We start from the raw sequence: 18946 nt of genomic DNA, 5'->3' as shown, positions 1-18946 counted from the left end.
ATGTGTAGCCTTGGTGGTCCCAGACTTACTTTGTAGACCAGGCTGCCCTCGAATTCACAGCAATCCGGTTGCCTCTGCCTCCTGAGTGCTGGGATTAAAGGCTTGAGCCACTGTGGCTGGCTTCTATAATATTTTCTACTACATACAAATGCATATCTTTAATATCTGGTCTGTCTTTCTCTTTCCTCTCCTCCTCCTTTCCTCCCTCTGTCCCTCTCTCCCTCCCTGCTTACCTACTTGTCTTCCTTCCTTCCTTTCCTTCCATACATGTAGGAACTGAAGGACAACTTTTGAAGGTTCTCACCTTCTTCAATGTGGGTGTTGGGGATCAAATTCCTGTTGTCGGCTTGGCAACTGGCTCCTTTAACCACTCAGCCACCTCACTGGCCTCTATACCTACTTTTTTTCCCTCAGTTTGTTGTTTTAGAGATTCATCCAAGGTGTTATTCCAGCTGTTATTCTCCGTGAGAAATGGGGAAGTAAATGCTAATAAAATACATCAGGTACAAAGCAACATTTTACTTTTGTTGTGACAGAAAAAAAGTCACATTTTACGGATAAAATGTAGAACCCTAAAAAAACTGACATAATTCTGAAGTTCTCTTACAGTTCACTTTAAAACTGCAATTAAAAACGTACAAAAAAGAAAAGAAAAAAATTAACCCACAAAGCTTTTAAAAGAGGAACTCACAGGTACTTCCTCCTATGGAATGTTTAAAAAGTTAGCCTACTAAAGAAAACAGGTGACTTCTTGTGAAGGTTTTAGAGAAATATGTATCAGTTCGTTTCATTTGGGTATTCAATAATATCCTTGGTGATAATGCTAACTCCATGGCTTTTGACCCCAGAATTGACCCTGCTGCCATTGGTTGTTGCCTTGAGATTGATTTTTGTAACCATGATAGTTTCCTCATCCTCTGGTTATAGTTCCTTCTGTTGGGCATTCCACTTCTGTTATAATCACCTCTGCCAGGAAAAACAGGGCCACGAGGATATGGATAGCCAATTCTACCACTTCTACCACCGCCACCTCTATGTGGCATGTTGCTTCTCCTGTTATATCTGTAACAATTCCCAGGAGCTCTTCTTTTAAAATTGCCACCTCACATTTTGAATCCTCCATGCCCTCTATTGCTACAACAGCTGTTTTGCTACTCTTATTTTTATTGCTCTTCTTTGAGCCACTGTTTTCTTCATTTCTGATGGGAGTGCCTTTTTGCTTTCTTTATATCACTCCAAAAGCAAGCTTGTGGGCTTCTTTCTTCTGAAGTTAAGTAAAAAGTAAAACATACTCCCAAACAGACAAACATGAAAAATCATGGTTGGAGTGAAAACAAAAACAAAGAAGTATTTTACTTGAGATGCTGGAGGATAGAGCATTGAGCTACCCCTGTCAGGGTGAAGTTTCCTTTCATCTTAAGGACAGCATGTTCTGGTAGGTCTTTCTCCTCTACTTCTGCTTTCTTCTGTGTCCTCCGCTCATAGTCTTCATCTTTTAGGCAAACTACAACAGATTTTCACTGGAAGCCTGCAAACAGGCACATTTTTCTCCTCTGGGCAGCAGCAGACATATTTGTTTGGTCCAGAATAAAATTTTGTTTCTTGCAGGTAGCAATCTCAATAAACTTTCCAAGACACTGTGGGGCTGTCTGCAGCAGTGTGTTCAGTTTCCTGGTATCTGCCGTTTGCTTCTTAAAACCTACCACCATCATTTTGTCCATAATGGTATCTGTTCCAAGAATGTATACTTCCCAGGGTTTTCAGCTCCATGTTTAGTAATCCAGGTAGTTTTTCCAGCTCCTGGCAAGTCAATCATCATTACAGTTTCACAATCATTTTTTCTTTTCAGGTTCCTTTGGCCCTCTAACTTGGTCCTCTAAGGGGACATTTTGGATAAAAGTACAGTCTTCAGGTATTGGAAAGTATGGCTTTTCCTTCTGACCAAAACTAAATTCAACTGCACAGTTATAGCAGAAAACATGTAGGAATAGTGGCCGGTCAGCAAGAACATCTTTACTGATCTTGAAGGCAACACCAAGATCTTGTCCATTCTTTGTGTAAGAGAGTTCGACTTCATCAGTTTCAAAGTTAGCAAAACGTGTAATGTAACATCATTTTCTCGAACTTATTTCCATAATCTTCTGTCTGGCAGTTGCATGTTTTTATTCCTTTCAGAGAATACCCATAGGAAAATTCTTCTTCACCAAGCAACATTCTAATTGTGGTTAGTCACCAGCCAATCTGAACTGCATGGAAAGCAATATCTTTTGTATATAAATGCCTTACTGACATCTTCTGTTACCTTCATCTCAAAACAGACTTTGCCCTTTGACATAGCATAAGATGCTTTTCCTCTAGCCCCAAGAAAAGCAAAACTCTCCGTAGTAAGAGAAGCACTGAGGAGGTCTCTTGATATCTTAAAATGCAGATCACAATTATAAGTATCAAGACAAACCACTGTGTCATCGAAGTGTCCATCTTCAACAAGTGGCTGAGGAGACTTGGCTCTGCTGTACTTATTTTCTTCAGTATACTCAAAATATCCTCGGCCATGATCTTGAGGTCTTTTAATACCTGTCTTTTTATCTCTGCCTTTCTGTTCTGTTTTGCCTGTCTCCTGTTGGCCCTCACTAACAGTGAAGTGGGGCCACTGTTCCCCACCTTCTCTTGGACCCCTTGCCAGCCCTGAGCTGCTGGGCAGGGTGCTGCGCCACCATCATCATCTGTTGGGACTGCTGCTCGCTCGTGCCCTCCCCCTCCTGGAAGCCCTAGTCTTCACCGTTCTCCTGATGCCTGTGGCCTCCTCCATCACACCGGTGTTAGCTGCCCCCTCTGCCCCATTCTCCTCACCCATATCCATCGTCCTCTTTGTCTTTGGTGCTGGCCTCAGTCTCCTGCTATAGGCCCCGGCCACATTGTCACCCAGGTAGAGGCTTCCTGGTCTCCATGGCTGGCTGGCCTCCTGCCTCATTGTTCAGCATGGCCTGGAGTTGATCTGTGAGATTGCCCTTGAAGCCCTTGTCCAAGAGGCACTGCTTCTTGAGCTCCTCCTTCATCTCTGACACCTTCAGCTTCTTGACATTAACAGGCAAAGAACTCATGGTGAGGGCCCAGGTCTACCATTGGTTGCTAGTTGGCCCAGGCTGTGGCTGCTGCGGCTGGAGATGATTGAGTGCTGCTGCAGAGCAGACCCAACTGGTGTCAATTCCAAATGCATATCTTTTATACATGATCTGTCTTTCTCTTTCTTCTCTTCCTTCCCTGCCTGCCTTCCTTCCATACATGTAGGGATTGAAGGACAACTTTTGAAAGGTCTCACCTTCTCCCATGTGGGTGTTGGGGATCAAACTTACATTGTCAGGCTTGGCAACTGACTCCTTTAACTACTCAGCTACCTCACTGGCCTCTGTACCTTTTTTTTTTCTCAGTTTGATGTTTTAGAGATTCATCCAAGGTGTATGTGTATCAATTATTTATTTCTCTTTATTGCTAAGGATGCCATCCTATTAGTTCATTTACTCATTCACAGTGTTCTTTACTTTTGAGTATTCTACTGTATTAGTTTGTTTACCCTTTCACAGTGAATTTGAGTTGTTTCCAGCTTGGGCTACTTACTGGTAAGTAACATTGCTCTGAGGATTCTAGATAGGTGTTGTTGTGGGCATATATTTTCTTTCAGAGTGGAATTGGCTGAGTCATAACAGAAAATGTGACACAATATCTTTTTGTCCCAGGTTTATGTAAAAAGTGTGTTATGTGGGCTGTAAAGCTAAGAATTTTTTTTTCTCTGTGTAACAGCCCTGGCTGGCTTGAACTCACTTTGTAGACCAGGTTGCCCTTGAACTCACAGACATCCACCTGCCTCTGCCTCCAAAAGTGCTGGGATTAAAGGTGTACGCCACCACGCCCAGCTAAAGCTAAGAATCTTAAAGGATATTGTTTAAAGCAAATTTTTTTCCAGCTTTAAGGTATTAATAATAATAAGAATGTTAGTAAGTTCAGTTTTTGTTGTTGTGGTTTTGAGAAAGGATCTATCTCTCTGTGTAGCCCTGGCTGGCCTCGAACTTACGGCATACTCTAGGCTGGCCTCGAACTCACAGAGCTCCACCTGCCTCTGCCTCCAGCTAGTATGAAAGGCCAGCCACTGTGCCTGGTAGTTAAATTTAATCTTGATGGAAGAATAATTGTGTTTTGGCCCTCAGAAGACTCAGAGTAGTAGCATTGAAGCAGAGGAAAGTAAGTAGAATATAGGAGGGCATTTGAGTTCCTAGCCATACTGGATTCATAAAGCTGTTTTTTATCATATCTTTTAGATCTAGTTTTTAGCTTAGAAATGTAATGAAAGAAAGTGTAATGCTAAAGAAAGTGGCAGCTGTACAGGATTTGGTTTGCCAAATACTGCAGCGGCTACACTTTTTCTGTTTCCTTTTTCTTGATGCTGTAACATGAAACAGCAAAGTGGACAGAATGTGAAAACCAGTGCTAAAAAGCCTGGAAAGAATGGTAGCAGTTTTTAACTACAAAGCCAATAGCAGCATTAACTAGCTTTTTGTAAACTTTGTCTAATGTCAGTAATTACGTGTGATGCAGATGAAAATTGCAGAGTATCAGGCCTCACTCACCACCACCTCCAACACACATTTGCCAAACCAGGATATTCTGGAGAGACCTAGGTATCTGATCAGAAATTTCAACATGCATCTTAATTGAGTCTTATCAAGTTTTGTTTTGTTTTGGTGGTGGTGGGAAAGGTAAACATTTTATGCCACAGACAAAACTGTTCTCAGAAACTGAGTCTAATTTTGCAAGCTTTGGGGATGTAGAATTAGAGGCCTCCCAGTGATTCACTCTGCCATTTGCAGGTGTGGACTGCCACTCTTCTACCAGTCCCAGCCAAAGAATGCTCCTGTGACCTTCATTGTGGATGGAGCAGTAGTGAAATTTGGCCAAGGCTTTGGGAAAACCAATATATATACTCAGAAACAAGAACCTCCTAAGAAGGTAAATATCATCATAGGACACAGACTGATTAATATAGCTACACATTATCCCCAAATTTAATTAGTGCTGGGGAATCAAACCCAAGACTTGTACATATAAGGTAAGCATCACTGAGCTGTAGCACCACCCCCTAATTTTTTAAAGAAGGGTATAAGACCCGAGAAATTTCCATTTATAGATGAAATATTTATTAAGAACATGCATTGTTATGTACAAGCAGATGTTATACAGCTATAATGGTTACTTGCTTTATAAACATTAGTCTCGTAAGGTTAGAAATTGTGTAATTTTTATTTTCCTTTTATTCAGTCTTTTTTTTTTTTATTTTTAGAGTAGAAGCAACCAAATCCTCAGTGAATTAGACTGATTTTTATCATTTCAATTTTAGTATATGTGCTGCCGAAGCGAGCACTAGACTGATTTTTAAATATACTTAAACGCCCTCAATAGTGGGGTGGAGGGATGGCTCAAGCCATTAAAGGCTGGGCTGTCAACCAAAAATATGAAAGTTTGCTTCTCAGCACCCATGGTTCTCTCTCCAGCTACCTTTTGCCTGGTGGTGGTGGTGAGACACATTATATCCTAGCACTCCAGAGGTAGAAGTAGACAGATCTCTGATTTCCAGGCCAACCTGGTCTACTGAGTGAGTTCCAGGACAGCAAGGGCTTCAGAGAGAAACTGTCTCAAAAAACAACAAAAACAAAAACAATCCTTAATAGCAATGGTTCAAAACATTTATAAATATAAATGTTAGCCTGTCCTCAAGAGGCAGTTATTCTCACACTCCACCTGTACACAGACACGCACACAAATACACTTGTACACACAGCTCATGAATCCTTTTGGGGTGAACTTAGCTTAAGACCTCTTCCTACTGTTGTAGGTTATGATGACCAAACGGACTAAAGACATGGGCAAGTTCAGCTCTGTTACTGTGTCTACCATTGATGAAGAAGAAGAAGAGATAGAGGCTGTAAGTGCTTCTGCATTCAGGGGAAATGGGGTCAGAGGTTGGGGGTAAGGTGACTCCAGGGCCACAGATCCCTTGCAGAGCAGAACATCATCAACCCAGCTTTCACACCCTGCTCTGCTAGTAGGAAGTTCTATACTATTGGGCTGGTTGGTACCTGTTTCCCTGAATGGAAGAGACATTTGTAAATGAGAGCAAGGAATTTGGATCCTCTCATCAGGATTCAGGCCTGATAATTCAGGCCTATTATTCCATCTCTAGAGGCTTAGACAGGAGGATCTCAAGTTTGGGATTTACATGCACTACATAACAAGACTCTATCTCCAAAACAAACAAATAATAAATAAATGAGGTACTGGAGCAAATAATTTTCAGTCCCTTTCAGTCTGGCTCTGATGGCATGAGTATGTCCTTAGCAGTACCAGCAGTTACTTTTCTGGTATTTCAGTCAAGTGTTTTTTACGAAGGCTTGTTACCAAATGATCACCATGGAAACCTGAACTCTTAAGGGTTATTGAGAAGATGAAGAGTTCAAAGTATAGGGAGTCCTGCTGTTTGAGTTACAATTCCTGGGCTTGAATAGTATAACTACTGAGATCTTTGTTACAGTTTTTGATAAGTGTGTTGGTTTAAAGTCCTTTATTTTTCCTACAGAGGGAAGTTGCTGACTCCTATGCACAGAATGCCAAAGTGATTGAAAAACAGTTGGAACGCAAAGGCATGAGCAAGAGGCGACTACAAGAGCTGGTAAGCGGTATGGGGAGGAAGACCCAACCTTCCTGTCTTGACTTTCTTGCTTTGAATCATTTTCAGAGGCAGAGGGAGCCTTTAAGAAGCTGTTGGGAAGTACTAGTATGGTTGGCTGCCAGCAGATCGCACCTGAAGCTCTGGTGTTGGTAAACCCTGCTCTACAATAGTACTAAAGTCTAAGGCCTAAATTAGAAATCTTACTTGATAGGCCTAAGTAGGATGATGTTTTGCTCTGCTGCTTGTGCTCTAAGCTCAGGAGTTAAGGGCCAGGATTTTGAGTGCTCTCCAGGGTGTGATGGCATACAATTGTGCTACCTCAGTATACCTAAATTGGAGGTATCATTGCTTTTAAAGCCTTGTCCGTGGGATTGACTTAGAGCACAGCACCTCTGTGTAGGGTGGGATCTACTTTCCTTTCTTTTTAAAAATTATTAATGAAATTTGTTCTTTTGTAATTTCATGTTGAGATGTATACTACACATTCTGGTTGCTCTTACCCCTGCCCTTTTATCTTCCTCTCACTCTTGTTAACTCCTGATTTCTTTGTGTTTTTTGGATAATAATGTTTAGATAATAATAGTTGCTTATTTCATTAACCTCAGAGATTAGTTCATTGATGCTGTATCAAAAACTATTTTTTTAGGTTAGCGTGCAAAATAAAGAGTTTCATTATGGCATTTTCATAAATATATCACATTACCTTTGTTCTCATTCTTTCCCCATCCCACCACCCTTCCCATGCTCCTTGTCCCCTCTGATTGGTCTCCTTCCTTCTTCCACATAGTCTCCCCTCCTTTGCTTTTTTGTTCTTTCTGTCTCTGTCTCTGTCTCTGTCTCTGTCTCTCTCTGAGACAGTATTAGTCCAGGCTTATCTTAAACTTGCTATGTAGCCAAGGCTGGCTTTGAACTCCTGATCCTCCTCTCTCTGGCTCCTTAGTTCTGTGATTACAGGTCTACACTCTGTTTCACCTTCTACTATCTTATCACATATATTCCATTATCCCTCCTCCCCCTTCATGATCCTCTTTCAAGATTCATGACCTATAACACACATACACATATGATTTTAGATTAGACTTCATGAACCAGAATTTCATGTTGATGGATAAGGATTCTAAAACCACTTGTGGTTTGTACACTGAGCAGTAAGGGAGAGTGGACAGTTAAAATTTTCATTATTATGATATATCAGGGCATACTTTTTTTCTTTCCAGGCTGAATTGGAAGCCAAGAAAGCAAAAATGAAGGGGACCCTGATTGACAACCAGTTCAAATAATCAAGATCTTTCTGAGTGCTGACTGGATGCCAACATTTAGATCAGGAAGAATAACTTCAAGATTTCATAGTCTAGTTTCTAATTATGTCCCAAGAAGAAAACCATCCCATTGATTTTCCTACATTGCTGTTCTTTTCTTTCATTCAAGTCCTTAACTCCATTTCACTTATTCTCTAAGAGATAGATTGTTTTCAAAATTTTTGTATATCTATGTTTTCTGTCTTTTTTGTCTTTGAGACAAGGTCTTGTTACATACCAGGGGCTGGCCTTGAACTTGTGATCCTCCTGTCTTAGTCTCTTCAGTGCTGTAATTACAGGACTGCACCACTGTGCCTGCTTGCTCTACCAGTCCTCATTTCATTTGAAGTACACTACTTCTGCGAAGTATTTAGAGATAGTAAGTGTTTGAGTTCTCTTTTGTCTGAGGTAGATGCATTTTTTTTATTTCTTCCTCAGAATAATACAGTGTTTAAAGATCTTTATTTAATATGGTATGAGAAGAAAGTGGCAAAAATTAAGTTTAAAGTTAAAGCCAGGTGGATCCTTTTTAGAAACTCTGTCTCTGATCTTCCAACTGCTCTTAAAAATTGACCATAGCTTGAATATTTCTGTTATTGTCAGTAAAGATCAGGAAGAAATGCAAATCTGCAGAAGTATTTCTTTACTTAAAGTATTAGAGTTATAGGTGAACCATGCCATATCAGACTTCAGAATTAAAGAAGGAAAAGCCATGTGGCTGGGGGTGTAGAGGAGTGCATGCTAAGCATGTGTGAGGATATCTCCAGCACCAAATAGATAAATGGGTAAATAAAAGAAAGCCAGATTGCAGATGCAGGGGTAGGGTAGCTCAGGTCTGAATTAAAATATGGCCTTGCTAAGTAACCCAAAGGAGTTAACCAGTCAGCTGGGAGAATACTCAGTGTGAGTACACAGGAGGGGCCATAGTGGGTTCCATTATCTGTGGGCTGTCTTGTTTTACATTTTCTATGTGCAGAAGAGCATTTTAAGTGTGTCACTATTGAATTATGTCAATATCCATGTAATTCTTCCCATAGTCTTATCTTACCTGAATTGCAAGACATGAGGAAGCATGGAGTGTGTTGCCCTCCTAGTGTTATCTATGACAGATTGCACTTTTTAATCATTCAAGGCTTGCCTGTGAGGTGTTGCCAGGAAATAGTTTTCTTTACCATTTTTTTTCTAATTTCTGTATTTTCAGGGGTAAGTAGATTAGAGTAGAGGTACAACCGGGCTAGCAGGAACTGGGCTAAAGTGGATTGGGGACCCTGGGAATGCAAAGGGTGGGGTTATGTTGCCACCTGCCCAGTTATTCTATGCAGCCAGGAGGGTCTTTCTATAGCTCTATTGTTCTCCACCTCATTTCTTGTCCTAGTTGTGAGACAGAATTAACATTGTGTGAATGACCAGCTATGTCCACCAGACAATGACCTCTACCTGTACTCCACGTATCTCTATATTCCCATGTGTACAGCTTGAATATACCTACACCACCTTGGAAATTTAGGTTCCTATTTTCTGGCGACAGCCTCTGATTTTTGCTAGCCTCATGTACTCACATCTTTGTAAAGCTTTCAAAGGTATGTTTTTAGGTTTGAGGGGTGATTATTTTGTTTGTAATAATGAAACATAATGATAATAATAGTAACATTAACACTCAGTAGTCTCCATTGAGTACTTGGTTATGGAAAGCACTTTAGAGGTATTAGTTTACTCTTAACAATACCTCCTTTGAGATAAATTAACTATTGTCATCACTGTTTTATAAATTAGTGCTCTGAAGCTCAGAATTTTCCTTCATCAAGGTTCACTAGTCAGTAACTGGTTAAGGTAGAACACTGACTTTAAAACTCAACCTCTTTACTATGCTGAACTGCTTCTCCTGTGGAATCATGTATAGTTCGATGCGAACATAATTTCATTTTGAAAAACTAAGTGAAGTATAATGTAAAAAAATTCAGATAGAGACCCCTAAAGCAATTCTGTAGTTATATTTCTACATATCTTCTGAAATACTTTCTCTTAGATAAATCTTAACCATTTCAATATCTGGCTCAAGTTACACATTTTGCTTGTTCTAAAGATTGTAAAACATTATGTCATTAGTACCAAGTAAATGTGTACTTTATTGAAAGTTATTAAAACAATATGATGTACTTTCTCTATTCTTAACTTCTAGTGTTTTTCTAGCAAATGTGTTTCGATGTTAATAAAAAGAGCCATATCGAAATTTTAGAAAGTCATACTCTCTTTTCTTCTTTTTACAAATGATCAACTGTGACAAAATTATGAAAATGTTGTGAAACATTTTTACTCTATTAGTTGGGAGCATTTGGAATTGTAACTGTCTTTTAAGAGAAATTAAAAATCTTTTTAAAGACTAACCTGTCTTGTTAGGGCTGCTGGCATGTGTATATAATTCTAAGACGTATGAGGATCAATCTGACTATCATACATATGAGTATCAAGCAAGACTATCTCAAAAAAATAAAATAAAAATATGATAGAATGGAATAAACTAAACCAGTTTGTTTTGATTATCTTAAGATTCATATTATCATGTACCATATTTTCTTAGTTTCCACTGATCTTTTCTCAGGCGTATCTACTGATTTTCATTTAATTTTCTAATGGCAGATGATGTTGAATATACTTCTTTTATTACAGTTTCTTTAAAAGGGTTATTATCTTAGCCATATTTTTTTTTGTTTTGAGATGGGGTCTCATGTAGCAGCTGGCTCTTTTTTTGTTTGTTTGTTTAGTTTTTTTGAACCAGAATTTCATAGAGCCCAGGCAGATTTCAAATTTCCTGTTTGCCTGAGGCTTACCTTGAACTTCTGATCTTTCTGTCCCTACCTCCTGAATGTTGTGATTATATACTTAATGGATTTTAGTTTTAGTGGATTTTGTTTAGTTCTTCTTTTTTATATGTATGAGCATTTTGCCTGTATATATGTATGTGTATTGCATGTATGCCTGGTGCTTATAGAGGTCAGAAGAAGGCATGAGATTCCTGAACTTGATTTATGTATGGGTGGATACTTATAATGTAGTTCTGGCTGTCCTGGAACTAACTCACAATGTAGACCAGGATGGCCTCAAATGCAGTGATCTACCAGCTTCTACTACCCAAGGACTAGGATTGAAGGCATGTGTTACCTTGCCTGACCCTATTAACCATTTTTAATTATGTAGTTCAGTAGTGTTACTTTGCATTATTTTGATACAGATCTATAGAACTTTCCATCTTCTAAATCTGAAACCATACACATTGACCACTACTCTTTCCGTGCTCTTTTTTTTCTCCCTTCAAGACAGGGTCTCTCTGTGTAGTCTTGGCTGTCCTGGACTCTCTTTGTAGACCAGGCTGGCCTCAAACTCACAGAGATCTGCCTGCTTCTGCCTCCCTGAGTGCTCTGATTACAGGGGTGTGCCAATGCACCCAGCACATGTTTCTCTTAATCCCTGGTAATCACTGCTATTCTTTCTGCTTTTATGGATTTGTCTACCTTAGGTGACTAGTGTAAGTGGAATCATTTGGCACTTCTCTTTTTGTGATAGGCTTACTTCAGATGGTGTGAATCCATGTGTGTGACCAATCGCCTTCCCTTTTAAGGTCAGTAATAATTCCCTAGGATGTGTACTACCCTTCATTTGTTGTCTGTAGACTATTTGGGTAATGTTGCAGTGAACATGGTATGTAAAAATATCTTTTGGACATCCATTCAGTTATTTAAGATAAGTGTTCAAAAGTAAGATAGCTCTAGGGTTTTGTGTTTTGAGGAGAATGTTTTGTTTTTGTAGTGAGCATGCTGTACAAGTTCTCTATCACTTAACAGTGTCCCTAACCCTTAAAAATTTTTTTGTAAATAAAAATTTCAAGACAGGGTCTTGCTAGATTTTTCAGGCTAGCCTTGAACTCACTCTGTAGCCCAGGCAGACCCTGGGGTTTTTTTTTTGTTGTTGTTTTGTCTTGTTTCTTGCCTCTTAAGGATTATGGACTCCTACCACCAGGTCTCGCTATAATGTAATTTTTCCAGATTTCTTTCTGTTTTCCCTAGCTGTTGTGCTATTTTGTAAACTTTCATAATCACCAACTGACAGTATACAAACGTTCAAATTTCTCTATACCCTTATTGAAATTTCATTGTATTTTTATTGTATTTCTTTTGAGGATTGGTGATGTTGAATATCTTTTCATGTGACCTTTTAGATATCATCGTTAGAAAGTGTTATGCAAGAGCTTTTTTTGCTACACACATTTACATGTTAAATTTTTATCTGTGTGTCTTTGTGTAATCTTTATTTAGCTCTTATACCTTTTGTTAAATGTTTTGTTTGAGATAGAGTTTCTCTGTTTGTCTGTCCTGAAACTCTGTAGACCAGCTGGACTCAAACTCACAGAGATCCTCCAGTCTCTGCCTCCTAAGTGCTGGGATTAAAGGTGTGTGCAACTACCACCTGGATCTTCTGCCCATCTTTAAATCACTTTTTTTTAATGATTAAGAGATCTTTATACAGTCTTGTTCTAAGTCCATATAGATGTATGATTCATAATCTCATCCAGTTGTGGTTTGTGTTTTCATTTTCATAATAATTATTTCTTTTTAAGATTATCTATATTTACTTTTAATTGTATGTGTGTGGCCACTTGTATGGGAGTGCTTGTGGAAGCCAAAAGATGATATTGGATCCCCTGGAACTGGAGTTACAGATGGCTGTGGGCACTAGCAACTGAACTTCGGGCCTCAGCAAGAACAAATGCTGTTAACCACTGAGCCATCTCTCCAGCACCTATAATGCCTTTCTTGACTCAATCATAAGTGCCTTCTGTACTTCCAAGTTTTTTTGATATTTATATCTGTAGTCTATTTTGACGTAGTTATTGTATAATACACAAGTTGTGTGTCAGTTTATTTTAGCACACAGATGTCTAGTTGTTTTGATGCCTAATTATTGACAAGACTATTTTGCCCTCAACTATTCTTTTATAGGGTGTCAAAAATCAGTTCATCACTGGGTGGGTGTTGTGGCATAAACTTGAATTTCAGCACTCAGGAAGTGAAGGCATTTTGTATCCCTGTGAGTTTGAGGATAGCCTGGTCTACAAAGCAAGTTCCAGGCCAGCCAGGACTGCATAATTGAGACCCTGTCTCAAAACCAATAAAACCATCAGTTCACTATATTTTATCCATTGTCATTTTACCTGCACAGTACTTTCTTTTTTTCCTTTTTAATTGTGAAGCTCAAACCCAAAGTGTTACACGTTACATTCCACCACTGAGCTCCACCCTCAACTCCATTTTTCTTTTTCTTTTTTTTTTTTTTTTTGAGTTTTGTTGTGTTTTTCCAGGCTGGTTGTAAACTTATAGGCTCAAGTGATCCTCCTGCCTCAGCTTTCCAACTGTGACTATGAGTATGTGCCACTCTGACTGGCTATATAGGGTGTCTTGATTTGATTATTGCACCCTTTTCGTTAGTTTTAACATTGGGACATGATTCTTCCAGCTTTGTTTTGTTTTAGAATTATTTTTGGCTATGCTGCATTTTTGTCTCTCTAATGTTTTAGAATTAGCTTGTTGATCATTGTTCTAGGATTTGGGGGATTTTGTAAAATTTGAAGATCATTTTAAGGAGACATCTGTTTATGTCTTTTTCTTTTCATTTGTGTTTTATATTTTTTATGTACAGATCCTGTAGATAATTAGTTAAAATGTATACGTGTGTACTTCACTTTTTTTCTGGTGCTGTTATAAATGTAAGTTTTTTTGTAAAATTAATGAATTTTAATGCTTTTCAAGTTTTTTTTATGTACATGAGTGTTTTGTCTGCATGTATATATATATGTAGCGCATACATGCCTGGCGATAAAAGAGGCTAGAAGAGGGTGTTGGGTCCGCAGGAATTGGAATTACAGATAGTTATAAACCATTGTATGGGTTCTGGTAATGAAACCAAGGTACTCTGCAAGAAAAGCAAGAATATGATCCTAGCCTGTGAGCTGTCTCTCCAGCCTAGTTTTTCTGGTTTTTTTGTTTGTTTGTTTGTTTGTTTGTTTGTTTCTGAGACAGGGTAGAGCCCTGGCTGACCTCAAACACATTGTATATCCAGGAAAGACCTTGAAACCCTCTTCTGCTTGTCTCTACCTCCCAAGTGTTAGGATTACATCCTTGCACCTACACACTTGGCTTTTTGTTTTTGTTTTAAAAAAATTCAAGTGATATGTAATGTTTCATTACGACATTTCTATATAATTTGTTTTTTTTAACAATTTATTTAATTTTATTTTCTGTGCATTGGTACAAAGGTATTAGAATCCCTGGAACTGAAGTTATAGACAGTTGTGAGCTGCCATGTGGGTGCCAGGAATTGAACCTGGGTCCTTTAAGGAAAAGCAGGCTGTGCTCTTAACCACTGAGCCATTTCTCCATCCCCACATAATTTGTTTTTGTTGATATTCCCCATCCCCTTTTCTTTCCATTCCCTGGCGCCTCTTGTACTCTTCCACTCCCAGGAAACCTTTTTTTTGCTTTATATCACCTATGTTCTGTTACTATACCCACTTCCTTTTTCCCCTTCTTATAATCCCCTTTTTAGTTTCGTGACCTATATTTGAAAGGTAGGATCTACATGTGACAGGGAATGTGTGGTATTTGTCTTTCTGTTTTTCTGATCTGGATGATGTCACAGAATTCATTCTGTAAACTTTCACTTTAGTCATACAGTCTGTCTTCTCTAATCTTATACCTGGATAGTTGAATGGCCACATCTTGTAAATCAGTGGAGTTTGAGGCCATGAATGTATGGTTCTTATGTCAGATAGGATCTCACCCCAGATAGTCAATTGTTCAATTCAATGTTTGGAGGCAAGCAACTCGCTTACTTCTATCAGATCAAATTAAGGCCATTTTCCTCTGATCTTTCAATCTTTCTTTCCCTGCAAGCCCCACCCTGCTCCCAAGCAAATGGCTTCTGTCTCCAGAGCACTAAGATCAGGGGAGTATATTTAGATGTTTCTGTCCTTTTGACTGTGCAGTCTGGGGGAGGGGGGAGATGCCTGTCTTCCTGTTCAAGGTTTATCCACTATGTTTTAGTCATTTAGCTGTCTCTGTGTGTGCCATTAGAACATGGGGACATAAAGAAAGCACTTTACATTGTGAAAGCAAAGTGACAGGAATTACTGAGTATGAAAATGGAGTTTAGGGAATGGTTCAGCAAGCCTACCAATTTGCATTCAATTCCCAGAATTCATGATAGGAAGAGAGAACTAAAAGTTGTCCTCTGACCTTCATATATGTGTGACATGGTTGTGCATATACATCCACAAATAATACATTGTTTAAAAGTTAAAGAAAATTTTAATCTAATGTGATATGAAACTGGGCAGATGGCTTAGAGTAGAGTACTTCCCATACAGGTGTGGGGAATTGGAATTCATATCCCCAGAGCTCATGTAAAAGCCTGATGTAGTAGCAGACATGTGTGATCCCAGTATATCTATGGTGAGGTGGGAGGCAGAGACAGGAGAATCCCCAGAAGCTTGAGGCTAGCTAGCCTAGCATATGCAGCAGTGAACAAGAGACTCTGTGTCAAAGTAGAAGATGGATAACTAAAGTTGTCCTCACTCCACATGTGCTTTCCTACACTCACAGAGAATTATGGGTCAAGCTGGGTATGGTGGTGCACACCTTTAATCCCAGCACTCAGGGAGGCAGAAGCAGGAGGATCTCTGTTAGTTTAAGGCCAGCCTGGTCTACAAGGCAAGTCCAGGACAGCCAAGGTTACACAGAGAAACCCTGTATTGGAAAAAAAAGTAAAAAAGAAAGAAAGGAAGGAAGGAAGGAAGGAAAGAAAGAGAATTATGAGTCATCAGAGAAGTGGGCTCCTAGGAGGAGCCATTTCTAAGCCATGTGATATCTGAAAAAGCTGAATGGGCCAACATAAAAAAGCCTAGGGAAAGTGTTCCAGTTGATGGCATTGAAAGTTGATGGCACAGAAAGAAAGAAGCTTACTATGAAGAAACTAAAAGGTTATGGCAAGTGTGACTGAGTGAAAGAGCAGGAAGTGAGGTTAAAGGCATGAGCAGAAGCTAGGCCATAGAAGGCCCTGTAGACTGGAGGAAAAATTTAGAATCACAGATGTAGTAGTAAATTGTTAGAAACTTTCAAGCCAAGGTGTAACATTATATGATTTATGGCTTTCATTTTATTTTAAAAATGTACATGTATTCGGGGTTGACCATTTGGCATTGGACAACCAATTGGTGTGCTCTTCTCCGGTAAAGACTATTTCCCCCATTTTCAACATTCCTTAGTTGTCTGTAGTTCTTTGTGTAGGGTTGAGGCCGTGTGGGCTTTCCCTTGTCTACTTCAGCATGTCTGTGGTTGTTATTATGTCATGTTATGTTCTAATCACAAAGAAAAAATTAATTTTTTAAAAAACTTTTAAAAAAATTACAGTGCTAGGGATTGATCCTAGGGCCTTGCAAATTCTACACAAACATATTGCCACTAAACTATGTACCTAGGTTCCCTGGTTCATGTTTCTTTTTTTCTTATTTATTGTTAATTATGTGTGTGCATGTATATTTGTGTGTTGTATATGCCCACATGTTTGCAAGTGCTCATGGAAGCCAAAGGCATTGGATCCCCTGGAGCTGGAGTTATAGGCAATTGTGAGCTGCCAGTTGTGAGTGCTGGGAATCAAACTTGTCTGGAAGAGTGATTTGTGCTCTTAACTGCTGAGCCATCTATGTAGCTCCATTCCTGCTTTAAAGTAATAGCTGCAATATGGAGAATGGCTTGTTGTAGGGAAGCAAGAATGAAAACAGGGAGGCCAGTTAGTACACCATTTTTGACAATTCAATATGAGGTATGAGTAAGGGGAAATTCCAGAAAGGAAAGTGAATGAATTTGAGATGTGGCTTGGTGGTGGTGGGGTCACTATCAAGGCTATCTGCTGGATGAGATGTGGGGAATGAGGATAAGAGACGACCCAAGCTATTCTAGCTCCTTGAATTAGGTCTAGAATAATTGAGTGAATAAGTGCCATGGTCTTTTTTGAAAAGCTTTCTTGTATTTCTCTCTGGGTGGGAGTGGGGTGGGGTGTCACTGTGTGCAGGTGGAGGTCAAAGGAAAATTTTGTGGAGTCAGTTCTTTCTTTTCACCCTGTAGGTTCCAGGCTTACACAGCAAATGCCTTTTCCCGCTGAGCCATCTTGCCAACCTGGAAGTGTCATTTTCTCAGATGGAGAGGAACAGCTTTGTGAGGAAGCAAATGACTGTGTAGTGCACATGTTTCTGAAATGCTTATTGGCTGTCTAAGTGGAGATGCCAGGTAAGCAGTTGGATGTTGAGTTAGTCAGACATTTTGTCATTGTGACCAAAAGCCCAAGAGAAACAATTTTAGAGGACTTACTGTGTCTGTAATTTCAGGGCTTACATAAAGGCTGATAATTAGCCTCCATTGTTTCTGGGCCTGAACTGAGGAAGAACATCATAAAGGGAAGTAGAGGACCAGAGCCAGGAAATAGTAACAGAAAGGGGCTGGGGCAAGATCCGAACCCAAGAGCATGACCCCAGTGACCCTTTTTCCTTTAACTATCACAACTTTCCTATTGGAAAGTCTATTACTGTCCAATTTTTAAATCTATCAATGAATATAACAAGTTGTCTGATGACCTTACAGACACAGCAATGGGTCAATGAATATAACAAGTTGTCTGATGACCTTACAGACACAGCAATGGGTGTGTTCTACTAATCTGGGTATCTCTCAACCTAATCAAGTTCACAATCAAGATTAATCATAACAGATCCTGCAGTATCATAGCCATGGTGGTGTCCTTTCCACCTGTGTCTACCCCCTGCCTGTGGTCTTTGCTTCCCACACTGACCTTGTCTCAGCTGTTCAGTACCACTCTGCCCTGAGGGAACCTGGAGGAGACCTAGGGCTCTGCAAACTAACTTGGCCCTCTCGCAGGTGACTCATGGTGACTTTGCTGGGGCTGGTCAGGGGTCAGGGCCCTGGGCCACCTGGGCATGCAGGAGGGCCCCCAGCAGCCTGTACAGTAGCTGCAGGGGTGATTTGGGGTACAAAGCTAGACGACCTGCCTAACAAGTTTTGGTTGGTCCTTGTCATAAGTGTCTTATTTGAGTATAGGACTTTGACCAAGTCTCAACTGAACAGCAAAATTGGGCACCAGCTCTTATTCTTGAGGTGTGGCAATGAAGTTTAGTTGAGGGAGGGAGAGTAGAGCACCTACTGCAGGTGTTGTCCATTATAATGACAGCAATTACTGTGGTCACTTCCTAAAAAAGGGTAAAGACAATGCACAAGGGGGAAGCCACTACCTACAATAGCCTTCTTCTTCAGAGTATTCTCTCCCTAGAGTTCTGTTGTAATTTTTTCCTTGTGGCACCTTTTGGCTGTGAGCCTTCTATAAGTAAGGATAGGAAACAAGCACCTGTAGCTTGCATAGCTGATGAAACCAGTGGAAACCAGTGTGAGGCTGAAACTCTGTGCGGACGTGACTTTCATCCCAAGATGCCCAACAGAAGACTAACTAGACCTCTTTCTGATCCTCTTCTGACTTATTCCTCTGGGATCGGGCCCTGGTGTGGCATTTTAAGTTCCCCGTGTATATCCAAGTTTAGGAACTACTGTAGGATAGATAGACTCTGAGCCAAATTGAAGAACCCTTTTTCCTACTCATGAGCTTCCTGTGGTAGTGGTTTCAGTCTTACCTGCACACTACAAGAAAAAAAGATCTAAATCCATTGTTGAGATTCACCGACAGTGTAATAGATACATAGGCCATTGTCCCATTGGCTATATCAAAAGGTTGCCATTAAGAAGGGCTATCTCTGACATGAACTCAGTGGCTGACTCTTTGACCTCCCCCCAGGGAGGAGCAGCCTTGCTAGGCCGCA

At 39.9% G+C, this 18946-nt stretch overlaps 1 protein-coding gene and 1 pseudogene across 4 annotated transcripts in view; one reads left to right on the top strand and one right to left on the bottom strand.

Annotated features, from left to right (window-relative positions):
• Positions 1 to 18946, top strand: part of Steep1 (STING1 ER exit protein 1) — a 36965-nt gene that overhangs the window by 7719 nt on the left and 10300 nt on the right. The window contains exons 4-8 of one of the 4 annotated variants that reach the window (XM_060374469.1): positions 4863 to 5001; positions 5885 to 5974; positions 6626 to 6718; positions 11578 to 11632; positions 17190 to 17326. In XM_060374469.1, the coding sequence (XP_060230452.1) occupies positions 4863 to 5001; positions 5885 to 5974; positions 6626 to 6718; positions 11578 to 11631 (376 nt within the window). In that variant the 3' untranslated portion in view covers position 11632; positions 17190 to 17326. Of the gene's footprint in view, positions 1 to 4862; positions 5002 to 5884; positions 5975 to 6625; positions 6719 to 7935; positions 10247 to 11577; positions 11633 to 17189; positions 17352 to 18946 lie in introns of those variants that run through there. The other 3 variants (XM_060374467.1, XM_060374470.1, XM_060374468.1) reach the window with 3 other exon arrangements.
• LOC110566445 (heterogeneous nuclear ribonucleoprotein U-like) lies at positions 761 to 3101 on the bottom strand (annotated as a pseudogene).

Source organism: Meriones unguiculatus, chromosome X (assembly GCF_030254825.1).
Source record: "Meriones unguiculatus strain TT.TT164.6M chromosome X, Bangor_MerUng_6.1, whole genome shotgun sequence".
Classification (NCBI taxonomy): Eukaryota; Metazoa; Chordata; class Mammalia; order Rodentia; family Muridae; genus Meriones; species Meriones unguiculatus.
This window is presented reverse-complemented; position numbering and strand designations above follow the sequence as displayed.